The sequence below is a fragment of the Oryctolagus cuniculus genome, chromosome 4 (genome assembly GCF_964237555.1).
Source record: "Oryctolagus cuniculus chromosome 4, mOryCun1.1, whole genome shotgun sequence".
NCBI lineage: Eukaryota > Metazoa > Chordata > Mammalia > Lagomorpha > Leporidae > Oryctolagus > Oryctolagus cuniculus.
In genome coordinates this window covers 7,813,772-7,829,732 of record NC_091435.1, presented here as the reverse complement: position 1 = coordinate 7,829,732, position 15,961 = coordinate 7,813,772, and the positions used below count along the sequence as shown (strand labels likewise).

The 15,961-nt window shown below is 41.2% G+C and overlaps 1 protein-coding gene across 21 annotated transcripts in view; it reads left to right on the top strand.

The window, feature by feature from the left end:
* The window catches only part of TTC3 (tetratricopeptide repeat domain 3), a 127,960-nt gene that overhangs the window by 29,206 nt on the left and 82,793 nt on the right, over positions 1–15,961 (top strand). For 7 of the 21 annotated variants that reach the window (XM_008274871.4, XM_008274872.4, XM_008274870.4 and 4 more), the window contains 4 exons: positions 5,097–5,151; positions 12,809–12,971; positions 13,941–13,986; positions 14,798–14,921. In XM_008274871.4, coding sequence (XP_008273093.3) covers positions 5,097–5,151; positions 12,809–12,971; positions 13,941–13,986; positions 14,798–14,921 — 388 coding nt within the window. Of the gene's footprint in view, positions 1–5,096; positions 5,152–9,971; positions 10,374–12,808; positions 12,972–13,940; positions 13,987–14,797; positions 14,922–15,961 lie in introns of those variants that run through there. The other 14 variants (XM_070071831.1, XM_070071828.1, XM_070071833.1 and 11 more) reach the window with 6 other exon arrangements.

Sequence of the window (15,961 nt, the reverse complement as noted above, 5' to 3'; positions counted from 1 at the left end):
CCCTTTTATGACTTATAAATTCTTACATGCTCACAGAGTGCGGTTTCAGAGAGTTCATAAATAGCATCTCCTTCCCCTTCCAAGTCCAGAATCAGGAGGGGGACACAGAAGACGGGCTGATGAGGCCCAAGCAGCAGCTTCCTTACTAATAAAGTCCTGGAGACTGTGCCTTGAGTCTCATAGCTGAGTGGCTCGTTAACTGTCTGACTCACAGTCTTAGATGGCACTGCGTCCCAGCGCCCTGGAAAGGGGGTAGGGTGTTTCGTTGGTGTTCAAGATCCCAGAGAGAAAAACAGAATAAGGCACATGTGATCAGTTTCACTCCCCACTACTAGATAAGTTACTGTTCTACTCTGGGGATAAGTGAGTGAGAGTGGGAAAGAAGAGAACATTCAGGCATAATTAATTGAGCAAGTCCATATGGAAGCCAGAGGAAGGAAGAATAGGTATTCTTTCCTAGCTTCATATTTTAGGGCAAAATGCAGCATATGAGGTAACAGATTAGGGGTGCTGGAGAATTGAAGTCACCTCCCCACATAACAGTAATAAGTTGAAGTGCCTGTGCTAAATCATTGTTTCTCACCCTCTGGTCGGTAACTTTCATGTGTTTCACAGCCTTTAAGAGTCAATAAACCATTTGCATCTGTTGAGTCTTCCTGTTTTCATGGCTGTGTTATGCAGGGTATTGCTACTGCCAAAGTCAGACCTGCTCACCAATTTAGACCCCAGGCTGCAGTAGTGTGGATGAGTGAGAACATGTAATTTACATGTCCACCCTACTTTAGTAGTAGAATATGGTCACATGACAGTACAAATGGAAATTTACCAGTATTACTGTTAATTGCTTTTATACATTAATAAGCATTGTCATAAAACATGCTATTATGATGTTAATAAAAAGTATAACACTATTCTAGTTGTGCTGTTAAAATTACAGTAAATGACATTCAACATTGATTTAACAAATATCACTGGGATTCTGTTAATGGCTGGTGTCAAAAATTAGTACAAACACATGGTCCTTTGTTCTCAGACAGCATAAAGGCGCCTGACAAGGAGGGAAGTAGCAGTCAGGAAACAGTGCCAAGTGGCCTGAGTACAAAAGAGAGGGAGAGGTGCCGAGGGACAAGACCACCAAGGGTCTTGGGGTCTCCATTGAGGCTGCTGGCCTTTAAAAGCAGTGGTGACGGTAGGGGGTTCTAATCCAGGAGGCGAGTGAGCTGTTAGTACTTCAGAGACGGTGACGCTGTAGAGGAGAGTGAACGTGAAGGCTTGCAGCGTGGGTGTGGGTTAGAAGCCTACTGCACTGCTCTAGGCCAGTGATGGTGGTGGCTTGGAGCTTGGAGATAGTGGTGGAAGTGGAACAGTGGAAGGATTCAAGATGTTTGAGAGAAAGTTGATAGAAGTTGCCTTGTTTTGATGTTGGGAGGAACAGTGATTGGCACTGCTCTAGATTCTGCCTTAAGCTTGATGGACTGTGGGCCCACTCACTGACGTTGGCTTCACTGAAAGAGAAACAGATTTATAGGAGGTAGAACTTAACTTTGCTCTTGGACATACTGAATTGAAAGGTGTTTAAAGCATACGTATTGGAATGTCATGTACAGTACGTTTTTATGGGTCTGGAAATTGAGGGTTTTGGGCAGGAGACATTTTTGAGATAGCCTAGATGATCTGAAGTCGTAATGTGGATGAGATTGCTCAGGGAGGTGATTTTCAACTTGGACTGCATACTTGGATCACTTGAGCTTTTAAGAAATGCCACTCACTGAGATTCCAATGTAATGCATCTGGGGTAAAGCTTCTTGGACATTAGGCTTTTAGATGCTTTCCAGAGAATTCTAACATGCAGACAAGATTGAGACTCATTGGTCTACAGAGTGCATCCTACTGAGACTGGAAGAAGAACGAGCGTTGAGTTTTGATAGCCAGTTAGAGGAGGGGGACCCTGCAAAGACCCTCCTGTTAGAAAGGCCAGAGTCAGTAGGAAAACTGGCAGTGTGGTGGCATGGAAGTAAGTGAGGGTGGCCAGCAGTGACTGCTGCTGTAGAAAAGCCAGTCTAATGGAAATTGGACTTCACCATAGGGACTTTAATTACCACAGCTGTCATTGGGAAATAAAATGGAGATGGCTAGCCCAGGCCACGTGTACAGGTGTTAGGGGAGGGACCGACCGTGGAGCTAAGAAGTGTGTGGCAGACGAGGATGTTTTGACTGCACTTAACAGGCAGTTCCACTAGTTTAAATGGTGAAAAAGAATTAGCCCGTTCACCAGTTCTGGAAGGAGGTGGCTGTAGGGTTATATAGTCAGTGGCTCAACAGCATCATCAGAAGTCTAAAGTTTTCCAGCCACAGTGTGTGACTTTATTCTCAGGCTGCCCTCCCCGCCTCGGGTGGCAGGCTAAATACATTGATTTAGACAGCAAGCCAGATGTTACAGTCTCCAGTAGAAGGGGGACACCTTATTCCTATGCTCTTTTAAGAAAACAAATCTTAATACACATCATGAAAAAAGTATACAAATCAAGTGTAGTGGTTGAATTTTCAGAGATCAAATAACCATAACCAGCACCCTGATTACAACCCTATACCCCAGGGATCCCCCTTGTGCCTCCTTGCAGTCACTGCCCACCTCCTCTGCATAGGGTAACTGATATCCCTGAATTCCATAAATTAATTTTGACTGTTCTTGTTCAGTGTTAGTGGAGTAATATCTTGTGTGCTTCTCTGTGTTTGGCATTTCAGCATTGTTAGGGAGATCCATTCATAACTGCACGTAAAGTGTTCATCAATTGCATGAATATACCACATGCTATCCATTTTATTGTTGGTGGGCATTTGGGCAGTTTCTGGTAATTGGCTTTTACAGTAGTGGGGTTGTGACTGTGTGTGCATATTCATTTCTACTGATTGTGTAACCACACAGTGGAATCCCGGCAACAGAAGATGGGCAGCTTGTCATTTTACACTCCGACCAGTAACATAGGATTCGGTTCCATGTCCTCACCTGCACTTACCTGTCGTCCATCTTTCATCTTAGATGTTTTGGTGGGTGTGTAGTGGTGTAATACTGTGATTTTAATATGCATTTCCATAGGTTGATTAGGGATATTTAAATTGAGTATCTTTTCATAAGTTTATTGACCACTTGGATATTCTCTTTTGTGAAGTGCCTGTTTAAGTCTTTGTTGTTTTTCCTCCTTTTTTCTGTTGAGTTAAATGTCTTACTCATTTGTAGAAACTTTTTTGTTTGGTGTTGTGGATATGAATTATTGGTTGTACATATATATTGCAAGTATCTTCTCACACTCAGTGGCTTGCTTTTTCACTTTTTAAATTTTCTATTCACAAACAATTTACTTATTTTAATATAGTACAATTCTTGAATTTTTTTCTTTGTGGTAAGCACTTTTTGGATTCTGTTCATAATATATGCCTACTCTGAGGTCACCCAAATGTTCCATGTTTCATCTAAAGTTTTTTTGACTTTGACATTTCTACTTGCAGTCTGTCTGGGATTGGTCTTTGTGTTTATTGTGAGATAAGGTGTATGATTCATAGTGGATGTCTGGTTGACCCAGTTCCATTTAGTAAAGGTATATTTTCTCCATGCACCGCAGGGTCACCCTTGTCAGAAGTTAGGTGACTGAATGTTGGGTCAGTTTCTGATTTCTCTGCTAGTTGGGTTGTCTATTTGTAGCTATATTTTTTATTGTTGTACATAGCCTTTTGGTAGGCACTGATAGCTGGTAGTATGAGTTATCTAGTTCTGTTATCCCCTATAATCCCTTTTTAGAAGTGAATGATAAAGCAGCAAATCTCAATCTATGTCAATAGGGAAGTAAAACAAGAAAAAGTGGTAAAGTCAGTGAGGTGGACCCCTTAAGGAGAGAGTAGGAATAGTTCAGCAAGTAAGATGGAATGAGAGCAACAAGTAAGGTGGGGAGAGAGTTGGGCGCTTGAATCAGTGATTTGGAGTTTGAACACTGTTGAGTGGTGTTTAGTTCCCGCAGGTGCCATAGTGGGTGGCTGAGCTGAGGTAGAAGAAGCAAGCCACTGAAGAAAAGGACACTAGGAAGCTGAGAGACTAAAGTGTTAGATCAGTTAGTGCTGAACAGTTAACAAAGTCCATTCTCTAGCAAAGAATCCAACTTAGTATCTACCTTAAAACAGAACAGAATTGTTATCTTCATTTTACAGATGAGAAAGTGGGTCCTGGGCACTTTTTTTATTTTTATTTATTTATTTATTTTTTATTTTTTGACAGGCAGAGTGGACAGTGAGAGAGAGAGACAGAGAGAAAGGTCTTCCTTTGCCGTTGGTTCACCCTCCAATGGCCGCCGCGGCCGGCGCGCTGCGGCCGGCGCACCGCGCTGATCCGATGGCAGGAGCCAGGAGCCAGGTGCTTTTCCTGGTCTCCCATGGGGTGCAGGGCCCAAGCACCTGGGCCATCCTCCACTGCACTCCCTGGCCACAGCAGAGAGCTGGTCTGGAAGAGGGGCAACCGGGACAGAATCCGGCGCCCCGACCGGGACTAGAACCCGGTGTGCCGGCGCTGCAAGGTGGAGGATTAGCCTAGTGAGCCGCGGCGCCGGCCCGAGTCCCGGGCACTTTAATAACTTCCTAAACTCAAGAGAATTAGTGGTTGAGTTAGTCTTAAGCCAGGGCCCATGTCCAGTATCCATGCTTTGTTGAGCATAGCTTAGCTCATGTGTTGCATCAAAGACCTGAGAGTTACAGTTTTGAAGATCAGAGGTCTTGCTGAAATGCAAAAGTAGTGTAGAGAAACATGTAAATATTAAGAAAGTATGCATAGATAAGATGTTGATAGGAAGTACTCCAGAAATGTTAAAAGTACTTATTCCTGGGTAGTTGTGATTGTGACTCTGGGTGAGTTTTTCCCCTTTCTTTTACTTTTCTGTATTTTCCAAATTTCCTATAATGGACGTCTATGGTATTGATTTTTAGCAATTCAGATGTATTTTTTGATTAGATGCCATACATAGAAAATTCAAAAAGTACAAGTGGATACGTACTATATAATATTTTTGTAACAAGAGAATAAAAATATTTATATATTTTATTTTTCATTTTAGAAATGCACTTGGTGATGGAAAGAGAGCCATTATTCTGAAGAACAGCTGGCCTAAGGTAGGCTCTTCTGTGTTTTACATTGAGCAAATAATGCTGTATGGCTTTTTTTTTAAGATTGTATTTATTTATTTATTTGAAATGCATAGTTACAGAGAGGAAGGGAGAGATAAGGAGAGGTCTTCCATCTGCTAGTTCACTCTTCAAATGGCTGCAACAGCCAGGCTGTGCTAGCCTGAAGCCAGGAGCCTCTTCCAGGTGTCCCCCATGAGTGGCAGGGACCCAAGCTCTTGGGCCATCTGCTGTTTTCCCAGGCACATTAGCAAGGAGCTGGATTGGAAGTGAAGCAGGTGGGACTTGAACTGGTACTCATATGTGATGCCAGTGTTGAAAAATCTGTTTAAAGGATATGTTGACATTGTGGATGCAATTATGCTGAACTGAGGAATAGGAAAGGGAATCTTCAGTACCCTGGTCAGAGTGGGTACTCAGGACAGCTGTGAGAATATCTGCATGTGTGCCTGTGTGTGTGGGAACACAGGAGCATCCACAGGCAGTCTTGGTGAACCTTAGCAATGGAGAAGTGAAGTCTACTGGGTGGGTGTGCCTAAATGTGAAAAGGAAACTTAGAAAACTGGAGAGAAATAGAGGAGACTGTCTTTGTAACCTTGATGCAAAAGGATTTCTTAAGTAACATACAATGTACAAATCAGCAGTGGATGCTAAAAGACCCTCTTGATACGTATGACTATATCAAATTTTAAAGACACTCAAAAGACACCATGAATGAAATTCTTTTGGAGAAGATGATAGGCATATATATAACATAATTGATAGGATTTATATCCAGAATATGCAAAGAACTCCTAAAATAAATAAGAAACCCAGTACAAAATGGGCCAATAAAGCACACAAGCATTTCACAGAAGAGTAATCTCATATGGCTAGTAGAAATATGAAACTGTCCTGTTTCCTAGTAATTAAAATTAGAGGGAGTTGGTACAGATAGAAAAGTAAAAGATTGCCATAGAATAGAATAGAGGGCTTCTATACACAGCTACATACATGTGAGTAGATAAACCAGTGATATTGGGCGCTTCAGGCTGGCAAAAATTGAAGAGACCTATAGTCTGGAGTGTTGGTAAGTGGATGTAGTGACAAACCCTCAGTGACTTGGAGTACACAGTGCTTACAGCACATTTAGAGAGCACAATGATGTGCACACCCCATAATTACTTGTTTCTGTGTGGAGTAAGGTGGCTTTTCCCCCCATAACCTCCCTCCCACCTGCAACCATCTCATCTCCCACTCTCTCTCCCATCCCATTCTTCATTAAGATTCATTTTCAATTATCTTTATATACAGAAGATCAACTTAGTATATACTAAGTAAAGATTTCAACAGTTTGCAACCATACAGATATACAAAGTATAAAGTACTGTTTGAGTAGTAGTTTTGCCATTAATTCACATAGTACAACACATTAAGTACAGAGATCCCACATGGGGAATAGTTGCACAGTGACTTCCATTGTTGATTTAACAATTGACACTCTTATTTATGACGTCAGTAATCACCCGAGGCCCTTGTCATGAGCTGCCAAGGCTATGGAAGCCTCTTGAGTTCACAAACTCAGATCCTATTTAGACAAGGCCATAGTCAAAGTAGAGGTTCTCTCCTCCCTTCAGAGAAAGGTACCTCCTTCTTTGATGACCCGTTCTTTCCTCTGGGATCTCACTCACAGAGATCTTTCATTTAGGTTTGTGTGGTGGTGTTTTTTTTTTTTTTTCCACATTGTCTTGGCTTTCCATGACTGAGAAACTCTCATGGGCTTTTTAGCCAGATCAGAATGCCTTAAGGGCTGATTCTGAGGCCAGAGTGCTATTTGGGACATCTGCCATTCTATGAGTCTGCCATGATCCCACTTCCCATGTTGGATCATTCTCTTTTTTAATTCTTTCAGTTATTATTAGCAGATAGTAGTCTTGTTTATGTGATCCCTTTGACACTTAATCCTATCATTATGATCAATTATGAACTTAAACTGATCACTTTGAGTAGTAGGATGGCATTGGTATGCCACCTTGATGGGATTGAATTGGAATCCCCTGGCACGTTTCTAGCTCTACCATTAGGGATAAGTCCCCGAGTGAGCATGTGCCAAACTGTACATCTCCTCCCTCTCATTCCCACTCTTATATTTAACAGGGATCACTTTTCAGTTAAATTTAAATGACTAAGAATAATTGTGTGTTAATTAAAGAGTTCAACCAATGGTATTAAGTAGAACAGAAAAATACTAAAAGGAATAAAATAGTAAGTTGTTCCTCAACAGTCAGGACAACAGCTGATCAAGTCATTGTTTCTTATAGTGTCCATTTCACTTCAACAGGTTTCCTTTTAGGTGCTCAGTTAGTTGTCACCGATCAGGGAGAACATGCGATATTTGTCCCTTTGGGACTGGCTTATTTATCTCAGCATGATGTTTTCCAGATTCCACCATTTTGTTGCAAATGACCAGATTTCATCTTTTTTTTTTACTGATGTATAGTATTCCATAGAGTACATATCCCATAATTTCTTTATCTAGTCTTCTGTTGATGGGCATTTAGGTTGATTCCATGTCTTAGCTATTGTGACTTGAGCTGCAATAAACATTGAGGTACAGACAGCTCTCTTATTTGCCAATTTAATTTCCTTTGGGTAAATTCCAAGGAGTGGGATGGCTGGGTCATGTGGTAGGGCTATATTCAGGTTTCTGAGGAAACTCCAAATTGACTTTCATAGTGGCTTTACCAGTTTGCATTCCCACCAACAGTGGATTAGTGTCCCTTTTTCCCCACATCCTCACCAGCATCTGTTGTTAGTTGATTTCTGTATGTGAGCCATTCTAACTGGGATGAGGTGAAACCTCATTGTGGTTTTGATTTGCATTTCCCTGATGGCTAGTGATCCTGAACATTTTTTCATGTGTCTGTAGGCCGTTTGGATTTCCTCTTTTGAAAAATGTCTATTGAGGTCCTTGGCCCATCTCTTAAGTGGGTTGTTTATTTTGCTGTTGTGGAGTTTCTTGATCTCTGTAGATTCTGGTTATTAACCCTTTATCAGTTGCATAATCTGTAGATATTTTTTCCCATTCTGTCAGTTGCCTCTTCACTTTTCTGACTGTTTCTTTTGCAGTACAGAAACTTCTCAATTTGATGTAATCTCAGTTGTTAATTTTGGCTTTGACTGCCTGTGCCCCTGGGGTCTTTTCCAAGAAGTCTTTGCCGGTACCTATATCTTGCAGGGTTTTTCCAATGCTCTCTAATAATTTGATGGTGCCGGGTCATAGATTTAGATCTTTTATCCATGTTGTGTGGTTTTTGATTTATCCCTTGTATACAAGGATGTTTCAATGTTCGCAAATCAATCAGTGTGATACACCACATTAACAAACTGCAGAAGAAAAACCATATGATTATCTCAATAGATACAGAGAAAGCATTTGATAAACTACAACACCCTTTCATGATGAAAACTCTAAGCAAACTGGGTATGGAAGGAATATTCCTCAATACAATCAAAGCAATTTATGAAAAACCCACGGCCAGCATCCTATTGAATGGGGAAAAGTTGGAAGCATTTCCACTGAGATCTGGTACCAGACAGGGATGCCCACTCTCACCACTGCTATTCAGTATAGTACTGGAAGTCTTAGCCAGAGCCATTAGTAAAGAAAAAAAAATTAAAGGGATACAAATTGGGAAGGAAGAAGTCAAACTGTCCTTCTTTGCAGATAATATGATTCTTTGTTTAGGGGATCCAAAAAACTCTACTAAGAGACTATTGGAACTCATAGAAGAGTTTGGCAAAGTAGCAGGATATAAAATCAATACACAAAAACCAACAGCCTTTGCATACACAGGCAATGCCACGGCTGAGAAAGAACTTCTAAGATCAATCCCATTCACAATAGCTACAAAAACAATCAAGTACCTGGCAATAAATTTAACCAAGGATGTCAAAGATCTCTATGATGAGAATTACAAAACCTTAAAGAAAGAAATAGAAGAGGATACCAAAAAATGGATAAATCTTCCATGCTCATGGATTAGAAGAATCAATATCATCAAAATGGTGTATGTTATTTGTAACGTGAGTACAGGATACAAACTAATAAGCCTCAGAAATGTCCTCAAGAACTTTTTAATTTTGAAGGGTATGTTGAAACTATTTTGTTTGCAAATGACAAAACCTGACTCTGATTTGGTTTAAGTAGAAAAGGGAGTTTGTGGGGCTGGCGCTGTGGCGTAGGTTAAGCCTCTGCCTGAAGTTTTGGCATCCCATATGGGCACTGGTTCAAGCTCCGACTGCTCCACCTCTGATCCAGCTCCCTGCTAATGCGCCTGGGAAAGCAGCAAAAGATGGCCTAAGTACTTGAGCCCCTGAACCCATATAGGAGACCTGGAAGAAGCTCCTGGCCTACTTGTTGTGGCCATTTGGGGGATCTCTCTCTGTCTCTCTGTCTCCTTTCTCTCTTTCTGTAGCTCTGACTTTCAAATAAGTAAATAAAGAAATCTTTGAGAAAAAAAAGGGAGTTTATTGGCTAATACAACTGAAGAGTCCAGTGGTTAGCCTCAAGAGTGATTGGACCCAGGGCTGTACACATTTTTTTTTTTCCTGTTTCTCAGCTTTGCTTCCCTCTTTTATCAGTTTTGTGTTGTCTTCTTTCTTGCTTTTCTCACTCTGATTTTATCTAAGTTATATTGTTTACTCAAGTACACTGATTGTCTTCTCCAGTGTCTGATCTGTCTTAATTTATCCAATATATTTTTCATTGTAAATGCTATACTTTTCATCTCTAGAAGATAAATTTGTTTTTTTTTTTATATTTCATGTTTCTTAATATGTCCAGTTTTTCTAGCTTCTTGGATATATAGAACATAACTATAGGAACTCTTTTAGTGCTCTTTTCTGCTAGTTCTGTCATCTGTGTCATTTGTGGTTGTTTTCAGTTGATTGGTTTTTCTCATTGTAGATCATATTTTCCCTCTTTGCCAAACTGATAATTTTTGGCTGGGTGCCAAACATTGTGAGTTTCGGTGCTGGATGTTTTCCGGTAAATGTTCTTGAGCTTTGCTTCAGGATGGGTGGAGTTACTGAGAAACAACTGAGTTCCTTGGGTCTTAAGCTGTGTGAGTGGGACCATGAGAGCTTGTGTCTGGTCCTTTAGTCTTCGTCACTGAAGCAGACCGTCCGTTTCTGAATTTCATGAATTCGGACATTTTCCAGTCTGGTTGGTAAGAACAGGAGTTATTCCTGGCTCTGTGTGAGTGCCGGCTGTTATTTCCGGTTTGCCTGTGACTGAGTCTTTTCCTGATCTTGGGTGGTTGCCCCAGCGCATGTGCTCATCAGTCTCCATTATAGCCTCACAGGGGTCCCTCTCCTGTTTCCTCTCTCGGCAGCTCTCTCTTCTCCGGTCCCCTGCCCCTAAACTTAAGCTGCTTTGGTGCCCTGGACTCGGAACTGTGTCTCTCTGGCTCAGACAGATCGCCAATTGCCCAGGCTCCATCTTCCTGTGCTGAGCCTGGGAGCTCTGCTTTGTAAGCTGGAGCTAAAAAGGGGCTTACTTGGTGTGTTTTTTTCCTTTAAGCATCATTCTCTTTTGTTACCCAGTGTTCAAGATCTTGCTAGCGATGTTTTCCTGTCTTTTGTCTTTGTTTGAGGTAGGAGGGTAAATCCAGTTCCTGTTATTCCATCTTGGCCAGAAGTGAAAGGGCATAGGCCCATGTGGCTTCATTTAAAAAAGACTTTTCCTGTGTGGTAGGAGTCCCATCCTGATGCCCCTCAGTGTTATTAATTCCAATGAAAAAAGAATCTCAGTGTGTATCTGGTAAACCTGAGAGATGCCCTGACCTCTCCTCAGTCATAGCCTATTTGCCCTGGTTGGGTTGGAAGACCAAGAACCCCCAGTACTGCCTCGACTGTAAGGATTAGGGACTTGATGGCCCCTGAATTAGAAGATGTTAGGCAGCCAGGGCTGGGGTAGGCTGAAGCCAGGAGCCAGGAGCTTCATCCAGATCTCCAGCATGGGTGGGGGCCCAGGGACTTGGGCCACTTTCTGCTGCTTTTTCCAGGCCATTAGCAGGGAGCTGGGTCAGAAGTGGAACAGTTGGGACTCGAACAAGCACTCAAGTGGGATGCTGGCATCGCAGACAGTAGGTTTACCTGGTACACCACAGTGCTGGTCCTAATAAAATAAACTCTTTTCTCAAACAGCAGAAGTGACACTGGGTTTTGTAAGTTTTAGGGTAAAGGATCCAGTGAAACATAAGAAAATTTAGGGGGAAGGGTGGAAGAAATGTGTTCTCTTCAAATTCTTAGGTATGGTTATTTCTTGTGATTATTTTCTAGGCTAGCTGTGTTTTGTGGGTTTTTTTTGTTTTTTTTTAGTTGTCTGAATTTTTAGGTTGACAGATATCTAATGGGTGGTATTTTGACCTTGTAGCATATCTGAGAGAACTCTATCTTACACCTCCTCAGGCGTCAGGAAACAGGGCCTGCACACTTTAAGGAGAAAACAGAGTTTAACAAAATGAAATTTGAGGTGGGCTCCCAGAAGTAAGCCTAAATAGCTGAGCTGCAGAGGTTCTAGAATTCGTAGGCTTGAGTCTTAGAGCAGGAGTGTTTATGCACCAACCCTGCATCAACACATGTCACATGATTTTCTCTGCTTTCTTTAGTAGTAACCTGACCTTTCTTAAAAGGCTCACTTATTTTTAATATTGTATTTTCTCCTAGATTCTCATTCAATTAAAATGTCCTTTACAAAGTATATAATAAAGAAGAAAGAGTTTTGGACAAGATATCATAAAATCAGGGGTTCTTGATTTGCCTTTTAGTAAGTCTGGCATTGGGCCTGTCTCTGCCCTCATTTCCTTGTCAGTCCCCTCTCCAGTGGAGATTGTGTGTCTACAGTGAAGTTAGGTTTGTGAGTAGCTAGGAAGGGGGCTTATTGAGTTAGCCTGGGTTTCATGCCCTTCGCTTTCCAGATTAAAATGTTTATGCTTCATAAAGAAAAGTTCCCAAATGAGTAAATGGAACCAGTGAGGGTTTGGCTTCTATAGCAAACAAAAAAGACCAAAAAAAAACCCTTGTCATTGGAATTCATAGTAAGTCAGTGGTTTTTTGACTGTTTCTTAAACCCAGGGATAAAATCATTGAAAGCTGGTTGGAGGGAGCAAGAGGGCTGGAGGGTCTGGCCTGTGTGCGCCCTTATCTGTGCCTGTGCTTTTTGGAGGGGATTGTTACTCCAGCTCCAGAAGTCTTTGCTGTGCAGAGCATAGGGAATATAATGACTTAGAGACTGTTACTTCTGCCCTGATGTGTGTTGAAAAAATTGTTACTCCTTTATAATGAATTTCGTACTTTATTTGACACAACATGTTATACTTCATCTTTCTTAGTAAAATAAAACAAAAGTTGAATTTTTTCCTAGAGGTGCAGCAATCTCTAAAGGAAAAATATTGATCTATAGCCAGTTGTTAAAAATTATTTGCCTGTTTGTAACTTTTCACTTAGCTCATTAGAGGATTTATTTTCTGAGATATTAACATTTTTGTTTATTTTACATTGATGAGGCCTAATCTAACATTTTAAGCAAAATACTCTTCCTTATCTTTTTTTAACTTGAGCATATTTTTGAGAAAAAATTAAATTTATCTTTTTGGAACAGGGTCATTATCGTTATTGTGATGCTCTTTCTATGCTGGGGGAATATGACTGGGCCCTGCAAGCAAACATAAAAGCTCAAAAACTCTGTAAAAATGACCCTGAGGGAATCAAGGAACTAATTCAGCAGCATGTAAAGTTACAAAAACAAATAGAAGACCTACAAGGTATTTCACCTAAAATTCTTTTGGTTAAAGTCAAATTCCCTTTAAGACATTTGAAGGTGGGTTTCTTGGATTCATGGAGAACTATAAATCAATACTGAGTTGACTTGTACCTACTCTGTTATGTTATCTTGCTCAGGTCACTTAAGTTTTCCATTTTTGTCTGTATAGAATTAGTGCTATAATCCATTAGGTAGTTGTACATGATTTAAATTATTTAATTGAAACGGTCTGCAACCAAATTATTGTTATTTATTCTTCTGTAGGAAAATATCCCTTCCAGAAATTCTGAATAAAATAAAGATTTTTTGAAACAACTGTTTTAAGGTTTTCCCTCCATTATTAAGGGTTTTTCCTAAAGAAGAGCCCCATCAGTGGGTTGATATTTTTGTACCAGGGTTGCAGCCAATTCTATAGCATGCTGAACATGAAGACACACATATGGCAGAAATTGGCTGTGCAGGCTTAGGAGTTGGGGATTTTCCTTCTCCCATGTTTTCTTTCTTAAGTCATCTTGCTTTCTCCAATGCCTGAAATTCCCTCAGTGTGTACATTCAGCCTATGAGTCTTTCCTGTTCTTTCTTCTTTGGGTATTTAACATCTGTAGAGCTGAGCTGAGCAGTTCGGTTTCACTGGCAGATGTTGCCATCCAGTATAATGTAATTCTGAGATTGTGAGCTCCTTGAAGACAGGTATCATCTCAGACGTGAATTTATGTATGGCTGTCATCTTCCCAATGATAATATGAAATGGGATGTCACACAAGGTTTCTGTAACATTCTGTTGTCACTATACTAAAACCGAAGACATTTAGAAAGGAACAGTTGCTTAGATTTAGTTTTCAGCTTCCTAAATTTAATGTTTTTGCTGTCAACTTAAAGGAAATTTGAAAATATTTAGAGGTCTCTGTTGTCAGTCCATTGATTACTGTGTGTGTGTGTGTGTATGTGTGTGTGTGATTGACTTTTATAGGTCGAACGCCAACTAAGAATCCACTTAAAACCTTTTATGAAAGCAGGTGAGTTGACATCAGGTCAGTGGTTACTACTTGGAATGCCTTTGCCCATGCATTTAAGAATCATTTGCATTTGTGGACTGAGTGCTGATAGCAACCACAGTAGGGTTGGGGATGGAGGGAAGGCAGGTGGTTTTTCAAGTGTTCCTGCCTAAGCTCAGGTGCCCTACAAGTTGTCAGCTTCATTTTGCTGTTTGCTGAACCACTTGGGTGTGTGTATAGGAGATCGGTAGCCTGTGCTTGTGGGAAGAGAGGAATGAAACGTTAACTGCATGTTATGCTTGAATAGGACCAGGCTGACCATGGTGGTCCTGGTGGGAGAGAGCTGGGACACAGCCTGTGCCTTGTGCCTTTCCCCGCTGATCTGGACGCATCTGCCCCAGCCTCCCAATATCTTGGCAAAGACGAGGGCACTTCCTGTCGGAAATAGGCAGCAAAATCGATGAATATGCCCCCAAGAAGACAAACAGCAGCTAGGGTTCCACCTTTGCTTATTTGGCAGTTGAAATAAAGTTCTTTTCCATGTGGTGGCCTGATGCTTAAGATACTGAAGTTGTGACTTAGTTATTTTAATATTGGAACTCAGCATACTCATACTTTTCTTGAAATGATTTTGTTTGAGTTTAATACCAAATTTAAAACAATGTTATATATAAAGCCCCACTTCAGAGGTAGGAGAGCCTTTTTAAAACGGTAATTCCTTGTGTTCAAGGAAAAAAAAAAAACCTGATTGCTGCAGCCTATTTGAAGGATAGCATTTTAAAATGCATATTAATTAATAGGAATAAAATGATCATTCTTTATCCCTTCTCAGGGCCTATAATCCTAAGACTTTATCAGCACCTGCATTTAGTACTTCACTTAATTTTGTGGAGACAGAAAGAGATTTCAGAAAAACTGACCGCAAAATGGCAAACAGTGGTAATCAGAATATAAAGGTAAGTGCAGTTAAAGACCAACAGTACTTAAAGTATTGATCGTGGTTGTTTTTTTTTTTTTTTTTTTTTTTACAGGCAGAGTTAGACAGTGAGAGAGAGAGAGAAAGGTCTTCCTTCCATTGGTTCACCCCCCAAATGGCCTCCACGGCCGGCGCGCTGAGCCAATCTGAAGCCAGGAGCCAGGTGCTTCTTCCTGGTCTCCCCTGCGGGTGAAGGGCCCAAGCACTTGGGCCATCCTCCACTGCCTTCCCGGGCCACAGCAGAGAGCTGGTCTGGAAGAGGAGCAACCGGGACAAAACTGGCATCCCAACCGGGACTAGAACCCAGGGTGCCAGCGCTGCAGGCGGAGGATTAGCCTAGTGAGCCGTGTGCCGGCTGATCATGTTGTATTTTTACAATAACATTTTGGTGATAATGGGAACCAAATATTGACTGATAACTAGTCCTTTTCTGCATATTGTTCTCAAGAGAATGATTCTCTTTTTATATAGCTACATAAAAATAGTATTTGAAAGTCACAGAACTTCTAAAATATTTTCTCTAAATGTCATTTTGCCACTTAGTCCTGTTGGTATGCCCTCCCCTTACATGTGTGTCACCATATGGTCACTTGGGAATGAGTAACAGAAGGTCTGGTGGCCAGATCAATCCTTCCCCTCAAAAATGTTCTGGATTTTTCTTTCCTTCTCTTTCCTATTTTGCAAGCAACATGATCAGCTCACATCACACCAGCCCACCTGGTACTGTGCTGAGGGGCCTGGCAGGCACTCCTTTCCCACTATACCCGTAGTATTTCTGTAGCCTCTCTTCCCCTGGACAGCAGTGGTCCTTGATTCCTGTCTGTCCCCAGCAGAAGTCTTGTTCTGATGTTTCCTTCAGAGCACCATGAGGCCTCTAGCCTGCCCTGACCAGGTGTGCCAGATGGCCATGTCTAAACTCTGAACTGTGGTGCACACAAAACTCAGCAGCTGTCACCCTCTCCACATTTGTACTTCTCCTCAGGGTTTGAGGAAAGAAAAAGAAAATGGTTTTTGGTGTTG